We start from the raw sequence: 16,705 nt of genomic DNA, 5'->3' as shown, positions 1-16,705 counted from the left end.
TCCTAAGTTCACATTCTTTGATGGGCTGCTAGGGCTTTGTTCCAGGGTCACAGGCCACACCAAAAGCACCAGTAGTTATTTTTTAAATATATGAACTAATCTTAAATACAATAAGAAAATATGCTAAAGAGAACAGATCACTTATGTTGAACAGTCATCTCAACTCACAAGCTTTACAGACAAGCTTTACAGACAGTTGATCAGGAACATTCTCTCTATGGACAGATGACATGGAAGTAAAATGTTGTCTCTCCACTTTTTTGTTTGTTTCTTTGTTTAAATATATCCTTCTCTAGATAAAAGCAGTCATACCGACCAATAAAATAATTAAGAAATGAAAAACTATTTGGCCTTCAAATCTGAAAATTCATGGAAATTCAAACAGGTCTTCTATAGTCTCTACCCATTTACTAAAACATATTATTACAAGCATAGCTTATATTTTTAGATTATAAAAATGCATGCTTCCTATTTTTAGATTATTCATCTTCGATTTCCTACTACCTGTATTCATTTCTCCACCTGCCAACTCATTTTGCTGGGTCCACTATCATGAATTAGTTGGCCTGGTGGTAACACAGGTAATTGAGAGCAAAGATTATATTTTTATTCCAGTCACCACAAAACAGGAAAACCAATATTACCATTGGAAGTATACATGCTTAATGATAGGTGATTACCTACCTTTACTTTTGTCAGCCCTTCCCATGTCTCGGTCTGGGCACAGTTCATCAATGATTCTTCTATTTTTGTCAGCCAGCTCGTTATGTCATTAATAAATTTCTCCACCTGTGTACTCTGAGCAGTAAAATCTTTCAAGGTTCCTTTTGCTTCTTCAGTAATTTCTTTGGCATGCTCCAGTTTCTGCCTTAGGTCTGCTTCTATAAACTAAACATAAAGTAAGATTTCATTAAAATCTGTGAAGACCGGAACACTCATTCTATAGGAATTCTGTTCATGTGTGGCTTAATTGTAAGAAACACCTAAGCCTAACCATGGATGCTAATTCAACTTTTCTAAGAAGGGAAATCAGTGGGTACAAGTAGCCAAACATTGCAGGTGACAGCAAAGTGGAAACAGTAAGGATTACAGTTGCCATTGGATGTTAGAGTGGCAGTTCGGACTGAGGGTCCAAGGAATACGGAAGATCACATTTTAAAAGCAGAGCTCAACCTATGCAGAGTTACCAAGTTGGTGACCAAAACCCTGCTCTTACTTCTTCCTGGGAAACACTCACACATTTTATGCCCTGATGTAACCACTCCTTTGAACAAACACCATTGTAGGATTTTATCATAAAGCAATTTTATTTTTGTCTCCCACTTTAAAGTATTCAGTGAGGCTACTTGTCTCCTCCCAAATGATTTGTTTCAGGAGGACTCCTGACTTTTCTGGCCTGACAGGCAATAAAAGGACTTATAATCAAGATAAAATGCAAATGGTTTCAAGTCCACGATTAAAACATCTAGGCCCATTTAATAATCAAAACTTTGAACTGAAAGTTAACTGACAGTTAAGGCTTTTTTCTTATCCCCAGCTCATATCTGCTACAAACAGGAAGCCCATCTGAAGAAAAGACCCAAGTGCCGCTTTGTCTTTCTTCAATTTATTTCTATTCCCCACATTCTACAGCTTCTGACCCCTACAGGCTTGGACAAGCAGGAGGTGGGCGAGGGTCTCTAAAACTTTTGATGACTGTTGTGAGCTGCCATCCGCGCTCCTAGGCCAGGTGATGTTTTACATTCTCTCCTGTCACAGGCCTTAATCTGCAGGGATTTTCCGAGACTCCCCTCCCTGCTGGGACCTCCCACTGACGTTGCCTACATGAAAGCAGTACACTCCTGCTTCTCCTTCCTCAGCCTGTGGGCAGCTCTGTTTCTCGCTGCTGGAGGCCTGTTCCTCCCCAGAAAGCCTTCCTAGATAACCTGAGATATCCACACACTGATGCTTTCTCCTTGCCTTTCCTCCGATAATTCACTTCCTGGCCGGGGGTCATACTCCGGCATTCACACCAGATGATTCTAAGATGCACTACGCTCAGAACAATCACTTCTCCATTGGCAAATACATCGTTAGCCATAAAGTCTCTTGGGGGAGTTAGAGAGTAGACTCCAGGGTCCACCAACTGCAGGGGCACATGTCATTCTCTCTAGATGGTACCCCTGAAACACTTCTCCTTATTTTGAGGTAAGGACCAGGTGCCCCAATACCTCTACATTGAGTATGTGTGGTGGGGAGGGGGTGGTAAGAAAGCAGTGTACAATGGTAGCTCTCTCCCAAAACCCTGCTTCCATCTGAACTCTTCAAAAGTCCACCTGTTGCCCATTTATATCCTTGACACAGGAGACATGCATAAATACTCAGTTTTAATTTTCTATATGATTGGCACCCTTTGCCTCTTCCTGCTTCGGGTGAAATTCTAACATTCTGGTATATGTATATCATCCACCGATGATACTAAGTGACAGATACACCGTCTCAGGTCAGAGCAAACGTATCATCAAGCAAGATAGATGGGTTAGCAAGAAGCAATAAGTAAAGGACGAAGGCACAACAGGAAGAAGGAAAATGTAGAGAAGAATCCATGAGGGCAGCAATAAATAAGCTCACAGGTCAAAGTAAGGCAGCAGAACACTTAGCCTGGAGCCTGTGCTGCTGGCTGCCAAAAGAACCCCCCCCCCCGCCCCCCCGGCCACACCAGTTGTTCCTAGAGCTCCCTGACTGACGTAGTCCAGGCTTGCTGGGCAGACCCAGTCTAGCCCCTGCCTACCTCGTGCCCCCTGTGGGTCTGGGCCATCCACGCAGCCCTGAGAGGAGGTTCGCAATGATGATCTCACCAAACCCAATCACTGAGTAAATGAATTAGAAAAATATCAGTATTTATAAGTGTGGTTTCTGTTCTGGTCCAGACACAAATGGTCCATGAGGCAAGCTGGATGATACTACTTCCAAAATTTAGTAAGGAAAAGGGGAACTAATCTCATTATAACACTTGTATTAGAAATATGCTATTCATACTAGCACAAGGAATTCTAAAAATGTTAATGTTTTAACCCCCATATATGGTAAAATCCACATGTTTGCTTGAAATTATGATGATGATAACAATGAGAATATATACATGTATCATATAAATAATATATAGAATTTATTTATTGTTATGTATCAATTATATTAGAAATTATATTTGAGATAGAGTCTAGTATATAGTAGTTATTGCAAACCTGATTGAGTACTTACCTGAAGGTCTGGTGGTGTTTCTGGATTTTTAGTTAATTCTTTAAGATCATTAACTTTGCAATGAAGTTCTTCCAATCTCAATGCTTTGTTTTTAACTTCAGACTGCCAAAATAAAAGACAAAGAGGGAAAGCGTAACTTGTGTAAACACTGACGTATTACATTTGGCACTTAATAATTTCAAGAGTTAACCCAACTCCAAGTCAGAGTATAAACAAAAAAAAAAATATATCTCTGATTTTCTGAGGACTCATTATTTATGAATGTGGAAAAATGTCATCATTAACTTTCACTTCGAATGTGAGGGAGTACACAGAACTTTCTTCCCACCCTCTTTATTGGAAAAAAAAAGCTCCTGGAAAAAATTAAACACTAACTAAAAAGTCTTGAGTCAGTGGGGATTTTCAGTAACCGTCATTCATTCATTAGCATTAATATCACTGGCTACCATGGCAGCACTGAACTTTTGAGAAAGCATTTCAAAGCAAATACACATTAGGAGTGCCTAATTACTGTAGACTATATGTAATACATCAGAAATGTTTCAAATAAAAATTTAAAATATTTTTATTTTAAATAAATACCTTTTTTATTTTTTGCTATTTATTTACTTCTTCATTTATTTCACTAACACTAACACAAAACAAAGAAAAATAGGCAAAGAACCATTACTGAACAAATTAGATGCTTGCAAACTTCATTATGTATTTGGGGCCACAAAGGACCGTTTGATAAAGTATCGCTCTCGACTTAAACAGAGCATTTTGGTGCTTTGTGGACACTAACAAACCTCCTGAAACCTTCGTTCCAGAAGGTAATTTACTTACCCAGTGAGACATGATGAACTAATTGTCAGCCCCCCTGGCTTTCTCCAGGAGCAGGCTGAACAATTAAAGAATCACACATACACACTTACACACTTTATTTTTGAATTGCAGCAGCATTGCACAATTAGGCCCTGGGCCGAATCCAGTCTAATTTTATTGGTTGCCGTACCACACAGACAGACGGTAACGTACAGAAATTCACCACTGTGAGTGACCGAACCTGGACATGAATGTGGGGCTGATGCCCATCGGCTTCCTGGATCCCAAAGGTCAGTGGGAGGAGGGTACTGCGTGACGATTAAACAATCGACTCCAAAAAAAAAAGACCCTGACTTGACCACCCCTTTGAGCCACACCGTGATGTCGCTGCCCACGGGGTGGGGGCACTGCACTACAACACAGTGTTCTACGTTTCCACCACGCAGATCGAACACGTATCAACAACTCAAGAGCCTGGATAATAGTTGTATGTAGAGTAGGAATTAAAAGTGGTAAGTTTAAAGTATTTATTAACTTAGTTTTCAATATAATTTAATTGTAAATTTATTTACAATTTAATTTTCAATAATGGCTGGGTTTAACACTGGCTTGGAAACTTCTTTAAAATTTAGTAATTTGACTTTTGAGAGCTGGTACAAATCCTAGTCCGGCGTGCACCATGGTCTCGAGCTGTAATGTCAATTTAACATCAAAGAGAACTTGAGAGACTTCAGTATCCCTCTCCTGGTTGCATTTTCAGTCTGGTTAATTTCCTCTACTTCTGTTTGCCCTTAGAAATAGGTGTTTGATTTAAAAATCTCTAGAAAGTTCTTTGGGTCAAAGCTAGATAATGTAGGTATACAGTTGATTCACCTACATTTTTTTCAGACTGCGGTCATTCATCATCTATCTGTCGGGTTCCATTTGTGTGCTGGGCACAGTACTGAGCCCCCAAGCATGCAACGGCGACGAGCCTCTGCCCTCGTGGAGAGTCATGACCGTATGTTTTAGAAACAAGTCATCTCTTGTCACCGTTTCCTCTTACCGGGCTTCATTTTTCATCCCAGCCTAACTACGACTGCACATTTTACATACATACCGCAGTGTAAATGAAGTAAGTGCCACGAGGGTAGGGACTTTATCTGTCTTACTGTTTATTCTCAGTGTCTAAAACAGTGCCTGACATATTTTAGGTGCTTAGTAAGAATCTGATGAGTGAATAAATAAATAAACGAATGTAAGAAATGGAAATAAAAAGTTTAAAATAAATTGGTGGCTAGAACTTTAAAAGGTCACTTTCTGGGGAAGCCTGTCACACTCCAATCTCCAGTTTTCTCCCATTTCTGAAGAGGAGGTGGACAAACCTAGCACCTAGGTAAGTGTTCAGCACATAGTAACTACTCAGTAAACATCTTGTTTGAATAATAAAAAAAAAAACTCCTCTAAATATTATTAAATTACAAACACCGTCAATTTGGTTTTCCAGTAGGAAGGTGTGATAGTCTCAGATGAATAGAAAATGGGAAAAATATAGATTTTATGGGCTTTTAGTTTCCTACTAATATTTTAAGTACAGAGCCCCAACTGAGAAGTGATAAAAATGGGGGGGAAAGTCTTATCCATTGCCTACCCAACTGTCAGGTAAATAGCAAAAGATAGTTAAGACTGCTCTAACATTCATATGTGTCTCTGAAAGAAAGAAGTTTAAAAAAAGGACATGATTTTCTCGTATTCTGGTCAATGAACTCATAAGCTCACGAAGGTAGATGTAGTCAATTTACCTCAAATTCTTTAAGGAATTCTTCTGCTCTGAGGCTGTTATTCAGGTTGCTGATGCTTTCGGCCAACTGTGGAACAGAACTATTGGACCATCCATCGATCTCGTCTTTACTTGAAAGTACATCAGCCCAAATGGTCAGGCTTACCCTCAGCCTATCCATGTTTTCCTCAATTTTCTCTGATATCTGGGATGGAAAACAGAAGCCATATCATCATTAGTCTGAGGCTTTATGACGCTCCTTGCCCCACCAAAGTACTAATCATGTTTATGCTGCCTTAATCAAAAAATTATATTCTCATGGAAAAACAAAGTTTTACAAAAATTGTATAAGGGAATTAGTGCATTTGACTCAAACAAATGCTAACCATTACATAAATTGTTTCTCTCATTGGCAGAGTTGACTGAATTTCTGAGACATTTGATTTTCATTTGTAAATTGGGAAACTAAGAACAGGTCTATTGGAGTCAACTATAACATACTCTTAGGTTGAATTCTATAGGATAGGGGTCCATTGAGGGCAGTACTGCATTTCTTTCTAAAAGTAACACAATAAGCACTTTTATTTGTAATGCTGAAACATAAAAATGGACATTAATTAGACTTGAACATATTTATAGAATAAATAAATACATAGGACATCAACCAACTAGTAACCGTAAATGTAAAGCACTATTGTTTAATAGTCTTCCCGTAATAAGAATGTTCTTTTAAAAGTGGAGGCTGGGAAGGCTTTCTGCAGTCCCCAAATTATTTGATTACAGTACACAATTATCACTGTCTAACTTTAGTAATTCACCTTATGTAACTTAATCTACAGTAATGCACTGTAGGTTAATAGAAGGGCAACAGAATCACTGGGTTTTTGAGTTGGAAGCTACATAAAATATGTATGGGTTGAGATGTAGAGTTCCAGAGAGATCAAGTGACTTGTTCTTCTGTCACATAGCTAGCAAATGACAGAGCAAGAACTAAAACCCAAGGATGTAAACTACAAGTCTGATGTTTTTCAATACAAAATTATAGTCTTACAACTCTAAATTATTATACATTATAGTTTAATATGCTATAGAATATTTATAAATTATTCTTCAATTTTTATCCATAATCCCAGAGTTTTGAGAAAAAAAAATTAGAGTTACAAATTTGTTGTAATTGAAGCTACCAAGTGAAATTCTGGAAAATCTGACACTAAGTTTCGTTTCATTTTGTTTTGTTTTATTTTGTTTTAAGTGGTCGGGGGAGGAACAGAGGGAGAGGAAGAGAGAATCTTAAGCAGTCTCCACCACACCCAGCGAGGAGCCGAACCCTGGGCTTGATCACACAACCCTGAGATCATGACCTGAGCAGAAGTCAAGAGTCTGATGCTTAAATGACTGAGACACTCAGGTGCCTCAAAAAATCTGCCACTAAATTTTAACAAAACGAAGCAAATAACTTTTTTTTCCTACTAATTCTAAACTTTATGTGAATATGTTTTTTTTCAAAATATCATTTTGCATGTTAGCATTAAGATTTAAAAATGAGGAGGGGCGCCTGGGTGGCACAGTCGTTAAGCGTCTGCCTTCGGCTCAGGGTGTGATCCCAGCATTCTGGGATTGAGCCCCACGTCAGGCTCCTCTGCTAGGACCCTGCTTCTTCCTATCCCACTTCCCCTGCTTGTGTTCCCTCTCTCGCTGGCTGTCTCTGTCAAATAAATAAATAAAATCTTTAAAAAAAATTTTTTTAAATGAGGGGCACCTGGTGGTTTAGTCGGTTAAGCATCTACCTTCAGCTCAGGTCATGATCCCAGAGTTCTGGAACGGAGCCCTGCATTGGGCTCCCTGCTCAGTGAGGAGTCTGCTTCTCCCTCTCCCTTTGCCCCTCCCCTCCACTTATGCTCCTGCTCTTCTATCTCTCAAATAAATAAATAAAATCTTTTTTAAAAATAAAAATAAAATAAAAGTTAAAAATGGAATTCACATCCCTGAATAATCCTTTGCCCAAAAATAATGATTGACAAATGTGAATATTTAAACTGTTCATACAATCCAGGTGATTATCTTACATCCAGCCACCTGTCCACAGTGCTCTCCATGTCTGTTTTCACCAAGATGAAATCACTACTGTGAATTTTTTTCAGCTCAGATAACAACTGTTTTCCTTTACTGGTAAAGTTATCCAATTCTTTCTGTTTATTACACATTTCGTTCTTGGCAGTTTCATGCTGTGGACATAAATGTTTCCTTAATTAATAAAATAATCAGTGGTAAGTCAGGCGTTCAAAACCATCTGCCTCTAAGAAATTTAACTCATGGTTGACCTTATGCAGAAACCAGTGATATTAATGAACTATACATTTTTTGGATTGCTAGAATCCTAGAATATCAGTATTTCTAAAAAAAAAAAAAAGGCTGGGTTTGTCAGCATGAATTTTCTACGTCTATATGTACTGATGAGTTGTACAGAGAATTCATTATATGTGAAAATCAGATCTGAGTAGTCTACTAAAATAAGTATATTTTGAATTATTACCTTGGATAAAGCCCATTTAAGATCCTCCTGATCTTTTATAGTAGTTCTTGTTGCAATCACATTGCTGGCATTTTCTAGGACTTTAGATACAGCTGACTTCAAGTTCTGATATTCCCTCATTAAGTCAATAAGTCCACAGCATTGACCCTGGCTATAGTAATTAAAGAAAAGGTATCATTTATTATCATGCGTTAAAGGAAAGGATTCCCTATGATCGGACCTGATATGTAACTGCATGAATGTGTTCATAGATGGATGCTGGATTCAAGAGGAAACCATATTTCGACCTATTGAGGTCAAGAGTGCTGGTCAAACCAACCTAACTCTAATGTTCAAATTGTTTTCCATGAGTAAAGAATGTACACAGCCATTAAACAAAATCTGCGACCTCAGTGACAAGAAAAAATACATGTTCTTGACAACTAAAACTTATGTAGATGCCAACAAATTTTTGCTTTTCAATCTTTTCATTATTTAATTATATCGTAATAATATGTATTAAGGCGAAGCAAAACAAATAAACAAACCAAATCAAATAAACAAAAAACACTGCTCAATAAGTAAAATACATACGAGGATGTTTTTTCCCATTTCAATGACACAGATTTTTATTGAATATGAATCCCCTGAAAATTGTCAAAATAAGAAGATGGTTTCTGTTTATAAGCGTAAAATGCCTCTGAGCAAGCAATTCTACATGTAGGAATTTTTCCAAAGGAAAAAAGATGTGCACTAAGATTTAGGTAAAATTATATTCTTTATACTAATACTCATAATAAGAGAAAAAAATAAAAATAATCCAAATGTTAAAAATAGGCTAATAATTGAATAAACTCTGATACCTTCTTATAATTGTATACTGTACAATCTCTAACAAATCACAATTTAGGAGAATGTTCAATAAGATAGAGTAAAATTCTACAACATGGTTAAATTTTTAAAAGCTTACATTAATAATCTACTCTGTGCAATAAAAACTTAGGTACACACAAAAAATTGAATGTGAATGTTTATAGATGCTTTTTTTTTATAGTCATCTGAAATGGAAAGAACTTGGATATCCATCAACTGGTGAATGAATAAACTGTGGCATGCCTGTTAAGTGGAATATTATTTGACTATAAAAAAGAATGGACTTTATTAATACACATAACAGTGTACATTGCGCCAAGTAAAAGAAGTTATTTACCCAAGTGTGGTAAAAACTTACATACACACAAAAAATTGAACATGAATGTTTATATGTTTATATATGTTTATATATGCCTTATTTATAATCATCCAGACTGGAAATAATCCATTTATTGTGATTCTGAAAAGACAATACTACAGAGACAGAACATGGATCAAAGGTTGCCAGGGACTGGGAGTCGGGGAGGGGCTGACTATAATGAGACATCGGGGGATTTTTTTCAGGTGGTGGAATGATTATATTGAGATTTGATAGTTGTAATAGTTTCTCTACAGGGTGTGTATACTCATAAACTGTATGTGTGTTAAACTCAGACAGTTTAAGGGTGTACACTAAACAGGATGAATTTTACTATATGTAAATCATATCTTAATTACAAATAAGTACAACAAAACAAAAAAGGAAAATCAGAGGTTAAGACTCTCATGGTAGCACTTCGTAACTGCTGACAGCTCCTGCTTTCGAGCATTGAATTTTACCTGTCGTTGGCATCTCAACAACTTCCTCAATAAAATTCTGTATGACTAAATTTCTAATGGTACTAAAGGGACACAGAATACATAAGGCGGCAGAAGATACTCAAATCTTGATCACGCCGATGCAAATTAACAGACAACAGCCCAATGCCCCAAAATAGAAAGTTGAAAAAAAAAATCGAGAGGTTTTTTTACTTACTTTTCATGAATTAGTTTTTTGGTATCATTCCAGGTAACCTCTAAGCGGTTTACCTCCCTATCGACTTCAGAGGCAAAGGCTACATCTTTCTGAGCAATTTGTTTAGCTTTGTCTTTCAACCAACATAGTTCATGCTCATGAGAATTCAATTCGTCTTCTAACTGATTAAAGACTCTCAATCTGTGAATTAAAATGTTATTTTATTATTAATTTGCCAAAGGTAAAGACTAATATTTCTTCTCCATAAAGCACACCTATAGGAAAACTTTTAACACAGCAACTGAATTAATGTATATCAACTGTGAAAGACACTTTAAAAATTAACTCTGCAGAACTACAGACTGTACCTTGGGAAACATTTAAAGTCATTTTTACCATTCCTCTTCAACTTTCTATTAAGTTAGTATTCTTTTTCTATTTTGCTTTCATGATATAAGACTTTTAAGACTAGGGCTGAGCCTGTAGGCAAAGCAGGTGAGTACTTACTAAAAGGTCTTTGGTAAAAAGTCCTTCTGTGCCCTGAGGTCCAATTCATGTAAAAGTAATAATATTTTAGGGTACAGTTGCTTCATTTAAAATGAAAATAATTTTATTTTTTGTCTCTAATATATTAATATTTGAGTACTTGTAAAAAGTGGTCATACAGAGGCAGCTATGGCCTCATGCATTCTTGCCTTCTGGTATATAGTGCTATGGAGTTTATAACGTGAATGTACATGCATGATTCCACTTAATTCCAAAACAAAGTGGCTAGGAGCATGCATTATCATTATAAGAAGGTGATTTGTCCAAGGTCGCACAGTGAAGCGTAAGTATGGGGGGGCTTTAATACATCCATCAATTCAATCCATCAATTCAATGCAATATTTTCCATAACCTCTGGGTGGCTTTGGCGAGTTCAGTGTTACGGGTATTGATATGGCTCTTGAGCCCAACCTGGGCCTTCTTCAGCAATTTTAGGCTCTCCCGCCTGCTTGGCTGACGCGGGCCAGAGAGGGCCATGCCGCTCTGCAGCAGCAATCCTACCGCTGATTTCCTGGGTAAGCTGTTTGCTCCTTTGCCATGTTTAGCTCTTCTTTTTGTCTTTACTCTGGAGGCTATTTTTCCTCCTCAAATCTTATTCCTTTTTGTTAGTTTACTGTTAAACTAGTCAGCCTAGGGCTCACAAGGCATGTAACCTCAAGAGCCATTATTACCTAACTGTGAGCCTTTCCTAGATGCTTGATTCTAGCTGAAAGGAGCAAATCGCAATGGTCTTGGCATGGTCAACACGATCCTTATCAATTATGGACACTTTGGTATGAGCACATTTCAGCTGCTGCTTTGCCACCTGGGGAGGAAAACTGGAAGACAAAGGACCCTGAGAACATAAATGGGGAGAAAGTTCTATTAAGGAAGAAAAACAAGATTGGGAAGAAGACTATAGTATTAGAGGAAAAAACTCCTTCCAAATTTACTTCAGGAAAGTACCCCTGACCCATTAGGTTCTCTATTAAACTCACCTGACGAAACCCTAACTTCGCTTAAACGTACTTGTCTGCCTTTTCCACACAGCTCAGCCAACAGTTAAAGGTAGTTGTTTGAAAACTGCTCTGGCGGCTGATTGGTTTCACTTTAAGTGAAGGAATAGGAATCTCAAATGGCAGCTTTATCACCTTATCAAGCTCCAGAGATATCATTTCCATTTCCTCTCTATAAAAGAAAAATTTAATGCCATTTCCTCTCTGCCAATCCTCTCACTCTCATCTGACGCGCTTGCCCCAGTCTTTCTGAGGGCTGGCAGCCACCAGGCAGGAATTTCCTCATAGTTTCTTTGTCCACCAGGACTACAAAGCTACTTGGATCACCCCCTCTCTCCTCTGTCTTTGTTCTCACTACGGAGGATGAGGCCCTTCTCCTAACAGCTACACGTTGCTTAAAAATAGATAATACGATCTATATCATCTGTTATAAAAAAGATCTTAGCGTGGTTTATATAGACAGAGCCCTTGGGAAAATCGTTAAGGAAACCAAAGAATTTTTAGTACTTCTTAAGTGTCAAATTAGTCATTAATTTTATCCTCAAAATATTAAAAGAAGTTGCTAGATATGACACTGTTAAAGCACTGCAGTTAATTCTAGAACAAATAAAAAATCAACGTTAAACTGGCTCTAGCCATTTCTCTTTACCTCTGCTGAAGAGCTTGGCGGGTAGGCTCCTTCAGTCTCTCTTTGTCTGTCCTTTCTTCGATGTCCTCAATGCTTTTCAGCAACTCCTCTTTCTGGTCTTGGAATGCTTTCTTCAATACTGCCAGGGCATCTGCCTCACTCTGCTTCGTTCCCAGAAGGTTCTGGATTCTCTCTAATTCAGAACAGAGGTGATCAGCTGTCGTTCTGCAGGAAGTCCTTTGCTCAGAACTTCCGCTTTTAAGATGGTACTGAGCTTTGGCGAGAATGCTGTCAAGACTGATGGCCGCGGATTCCAATGTTTTAGCGTCTTGAATTGCACGATTCAGGTCCTTTTCTAATAAATCAGTCTGTTTCCTGTTCATACTGTCGGCTGCTTCCACTGTGTGCCTCAGTCGGTGGAGAACCCCTGACAGCGAGGCGTGGCTCTGTAGGAATTCAGCCAACTGGGACAGGGCAAGCTGCCGCCTTTCCACGACCTGGCTGGCCTCCTCGAACAGCTGGAAGCAGTCCTCTGCCTTGCTCTGGAGGAGGTGGAGGCTCTCAGCTCGACCGAGAGCCCCCAGCTTCACTAGGTGATCCTGTAGACTCTGCAGTTCTCCCTTTTTGCTCTCTACTTCTGCCACGTGGTCCTGGAAGGGAAGAGCGAGTTGGTGAGTCCTCGGGTACACTGTGGCTAATGACGCAGACATATTCACAATCTGTGATGTCAAGATCCATTTTCAATGCAATGGATGCTGTAGGATTTAAAAGTCATCTATTGGGGGCGCCTGGGTGGCATAGCGGTTAAGCGCCTGCGTTCGGCTCAGGGCGTGATCCCAGCGTTATGGGATCGAGCCCCACATCAGGCTCCTCTGCTATGAGCCTGCTTCTTCCTCTCCCACTCCCCCTGCTTGTGTTCCCTCTCTCGCTGGCTGTCTCTATCTCTGTCAAATAAATAAATAAAATCTTTAAAAAAAAAAAGTCATCTATGGTATATCTTTAAGAAATGTTCTTAAAATGGCCCGTTTTCTCATCTATATGTTTCAAATAAAACACAACTCTGATTTGGAACTAATTCATTGCATGGAAGAGAATGCCTTCATGAACAGGAATCGTAAAAGGAAATTTTATATAAATACATACATATATATGTGTATAATTTGGAACATTTAAAATACATATGTATACAGTTAAAATTTATAGTTCTAGTATAAATAATATGTAATAAATACTATATGATAATATATATAATAATATTATATATATCATCAAAATATAATAATATTATATGTATTTTATATATATCATCAAAAAGCAAATCACAGACCCAAAATGGAGTCAATTATGGTAGGTCATGTCACCAAACTGGCATTTCATACCTAACCTAATTTCAGTTTCAGACTCCTCCGGAAATAGTGTTAACTTGTCAGTCAGCAATTTTCTGGTCAGTACTGATGAGGTAATCTGTCACATGGGCCCTCTCCTCCCCCCTCCCCAACTCAAGGAAGATGAGGTAATCTACAAGATAAGACCCCCCCCCCCCACTTCTTACCCCTAAGGGAAACTGACCTTGCCTGAAATGATCCTTTCTTTTCTTTTGCTAATAACTTCCTTGCCCTACTCTCCTTCCTCCTCTGAAAACCTTCCATTTTGTACGAACCCTCTGAGCTCCTTTCTATTTGCTAGATAAGATACTGCCTGATTCACAAATTGCTTAATAAAGCCAATTAGATCTTCAAATTTACTCAGTTAAATTTTTGTTTTTTAACAATACTGTGTGTATATATATATATATAAATATACAATACTACATATATAATACATATATATATATATGTATATATAAAAGATATTGAGGTCTGGAAGATTTTAAATAATATCCAATTAAGTAAATTCTAACAGTGCTTGTAGGGAAGGAGCGTACAAATAGGTGAGCATTAGCCTCTCTTCAGAGGTTATGAAATGAAAACACACAGGTTTTAGCCCCCTTCTTTAAAGAAACAAAGATGAACGCACTGACCCTGTTGTATAGGAAATCTGACTTGCTCACAATAAATCATGTTTGAAATCTCTTAGAGCATTACTAACAATCTCAGCATGGTTCCCATTAATGAGACATTATCACCTATCTTAATCTTGACCACGATGGCCTTAATATTCCCCTCAGCGTGATAATTAAACTTTAGAAAGAAGCTTTGAGCATTTACTTCAGAAAATTTACAAATTCATTCTCTGCCCTTTTGAGATACAAATCTTTTTAAAAGCTGGTGTACTGTTACAACCCAAGAATATGTTTCTCAAGGACAGGGGGTCATCCTTTTGAAACCAACACATTGAGTTAACAAATGCTTGACCTTTTTACCCTAAGAAAACTGTGGTTGACTGATTTATGAGCTTGTTTTGTAGAAGTTGAGTGAGCACCGAAAAGTGAAGACTAGAGCAAGCTGGGAAGAATCCTTGCAGTTGTGCAGAAGGGACAAAAGGTGAAAGAGAGTAACCCCTGTGACAATACACCCCGTGATCTCCCCCAGCTCATCATGCTTACACCGCCATTTAATGAACATGTGTCCCATGACAAGGCACAATTCCAGAATGTACATGATCAGAAAGGACATTTTCCTTTTTCCTTATGTCCAATTGGCATATTCCATTTAACCTACGTACCCCATGACATCCTAACTCCTTATCCTCAAATGCACCCAACCCCAACCTTTTGTGCAGACAGTTTTGAACCAGCCTCTTATGTCTTTGCTTGGCAATAACGCTTACCCCTCTGCAAAATACCAGCGTTACACGGTATCTGGTTTTCCATTGCACGAGGGCAAATGAACTCTTTTTAGTTTGGTAGCAGTTTGGAAATACAATCATGAAGGGAGATAGCATCCCTATCTCCCTGTCTCTTTAGAGGGTAGGAACCTAACTTCAGTGGACGTCTTGTTCCAAGTTGTAAAACTACTTGAGGTCATAAAGATATGAGAAAGTACTATTCCTTTCGGTAAAACCAATTAGCAAACCCAGTACAGAGTGAGCACTCCATAAATATTAGATGTTTTATCATTAAATATTGTCATCAGCTTACCATGTAGCTTATCTCCAACTACCCCAATACTTGATTTAAATGTGTTTTTATGCTAGGATAGATATTACGCATAATTTATAAATAAGGAAAATAAACCATGAATTTTAAATAACTTTCAAACTAAACAGTAATTTGCTAAAATTGTATCATGAATTCGGTATTAGTTTTCAGCATTGGAACAAAACAGACCAAGGAAGCTTAAAAATGAACATTCTCATCACTTTACCCTAGAAATCATTTACTCCATTTTGAAGAAATAGTGTCTTAATGTGGTTGTCTAGTTTATCTGAAGTGGTTTTATCTGCTTAATTTTTCTGTATAATACATTGCTAGGACCCCTATATTCAATTATTAAAACATCTGGATCTGAATGCAAGGTTAAACTGGTGCAGAATGGTTGGGTTAAAAAAATGCTTTTCTTTATAATTCAAGAGCTCTCTTTTGTGAATAAATTCTTCTTTAATCTTAAAAGTATGCACTTTACCTTGTGCCGAGTAAATGCTGCTTGATGGTCTGTGATGCTTATCTCAGAAGTAGTTTGTAATTCACTGAGAAACAGCTTAATCCAGACAGAAAAGGAAAGCAGCAGTTCATCAAATTGCTGGTGTTCAGCAACCACAGTCTGAAGAAAAGTAATCCTACGTAGAGAAAGGTGTTAACGTTAAAATGTGCCACAAGTGAACAGAAAAAGTTAATGATATGTTGTTGCAATAAGCTTAACTGAGGGCAACAGTGATGTCATACATGGACTCACCAAACTTTTTGATGTTTTCTACTTCTCAAACCCTTTACTCTCACAGTCTTCCACATCTCAGTTAACATTACGGCTGTCCCTGAGGTGGCCCTAGAAGCCATTCTTCATGCCCCCACTTCTTTACCACCACATCTAATCTGTACATACCACCCCCCCCCCCAAACACACACAGTATATTCTGTGCTAGCCTCTCCATTTCCACAAACCTACCGGGGTCTAAACTGCTTCATCTCTTCCCTGGCCTCCTCAATGGCCTCCCTCCTGCCACTGTCTCTCCACAGTTCACTCTTTAGGTAACAGAGAAACCACTGTGTCTCTACAGTTCACTGTCTATGTAACAGCTAGGAATGATGTTAATGTAATCAGAACATTGTCTGCCAAGCTTAACATGGAGGCAATTTCCTATTGCACACAAGAAGGCAAACTCCAAACGTCCTTACTGTGGTTGATGAGGGACCCCACAGAATCAACTTCTCTGACCTCATCTTTTTTTTTCTTTTAATATTTTATTTATTTATTTG

At 38.1% G+C, this 16,705-nt stretch overlaps 1 protein-coding gene across 24 annotated transcripts in view; it reads right to left on the bottom strand.

Annotated features, from left to right (window-relative positions):
* SYNE1 (spectrin repeat containing nuclear envelope protein 1) overlaps positions 1–16,705 on the bottom strand; it is a 447,744-nt gene that overhangs the window by 241,183 nt on the left and 189,856 nt on the right. For all 24 annotated transcript variants that reach the window (XM_026505077.4, XM_026505081.4, XM_026505085.4 and 21 more), the window contains 8 exons: positions 15,915–16,068; positions 12,373–13,001; positions 10,204–10,383; positions 8,337–8,487; positions 7,870–8,028; positions 5,826–6,008; positions 3,241–3,342; positions 685–888 (listed from right to left, as the gene is read on the bottom strand). In XM_026505077.4, the coding sequence (XP_026360862.3) occupies positions 685–888; positions 3,241–3,342; positions 5,826–6,008; positions 7,870–8,028; positions 8,337–8,487; positions 10,204–10,383; positions 12,373–13,001; positions 15,915–16,068 (1,762 nt within the window). The remainder of the gene's footprint in view (positions 1–684; positions 889–3,240; positions 3,343–5,825; positions 6,009–7,869; positions 8,029–8,336; positions 8,488–10,203; positions 10,384–12,372; positions 13,002–15,914; positions 16,069–16,705) is intronic.

This window comes from Ursus arctos, unplaced genomic scaffold (assembly GCF_023065955.2).
Source record: "Ursus arctos isolate Adak ecotype North America unplaced genomic scaffold, UrsArc2.0 scaffold_13, whole genome shotgun sequence".
Classification (NCBI taxonomy): domain Eukaryota; kingdom Metazoa; phylum Chordata; class Mammalia; order Carnivora; family Ursidae; genus Ursus; species Ursus arctos.
Note: the sequence above shows the minus strand (reverse complement) of the source record. Positions and strands in the feature narration are given on the sequence as shown.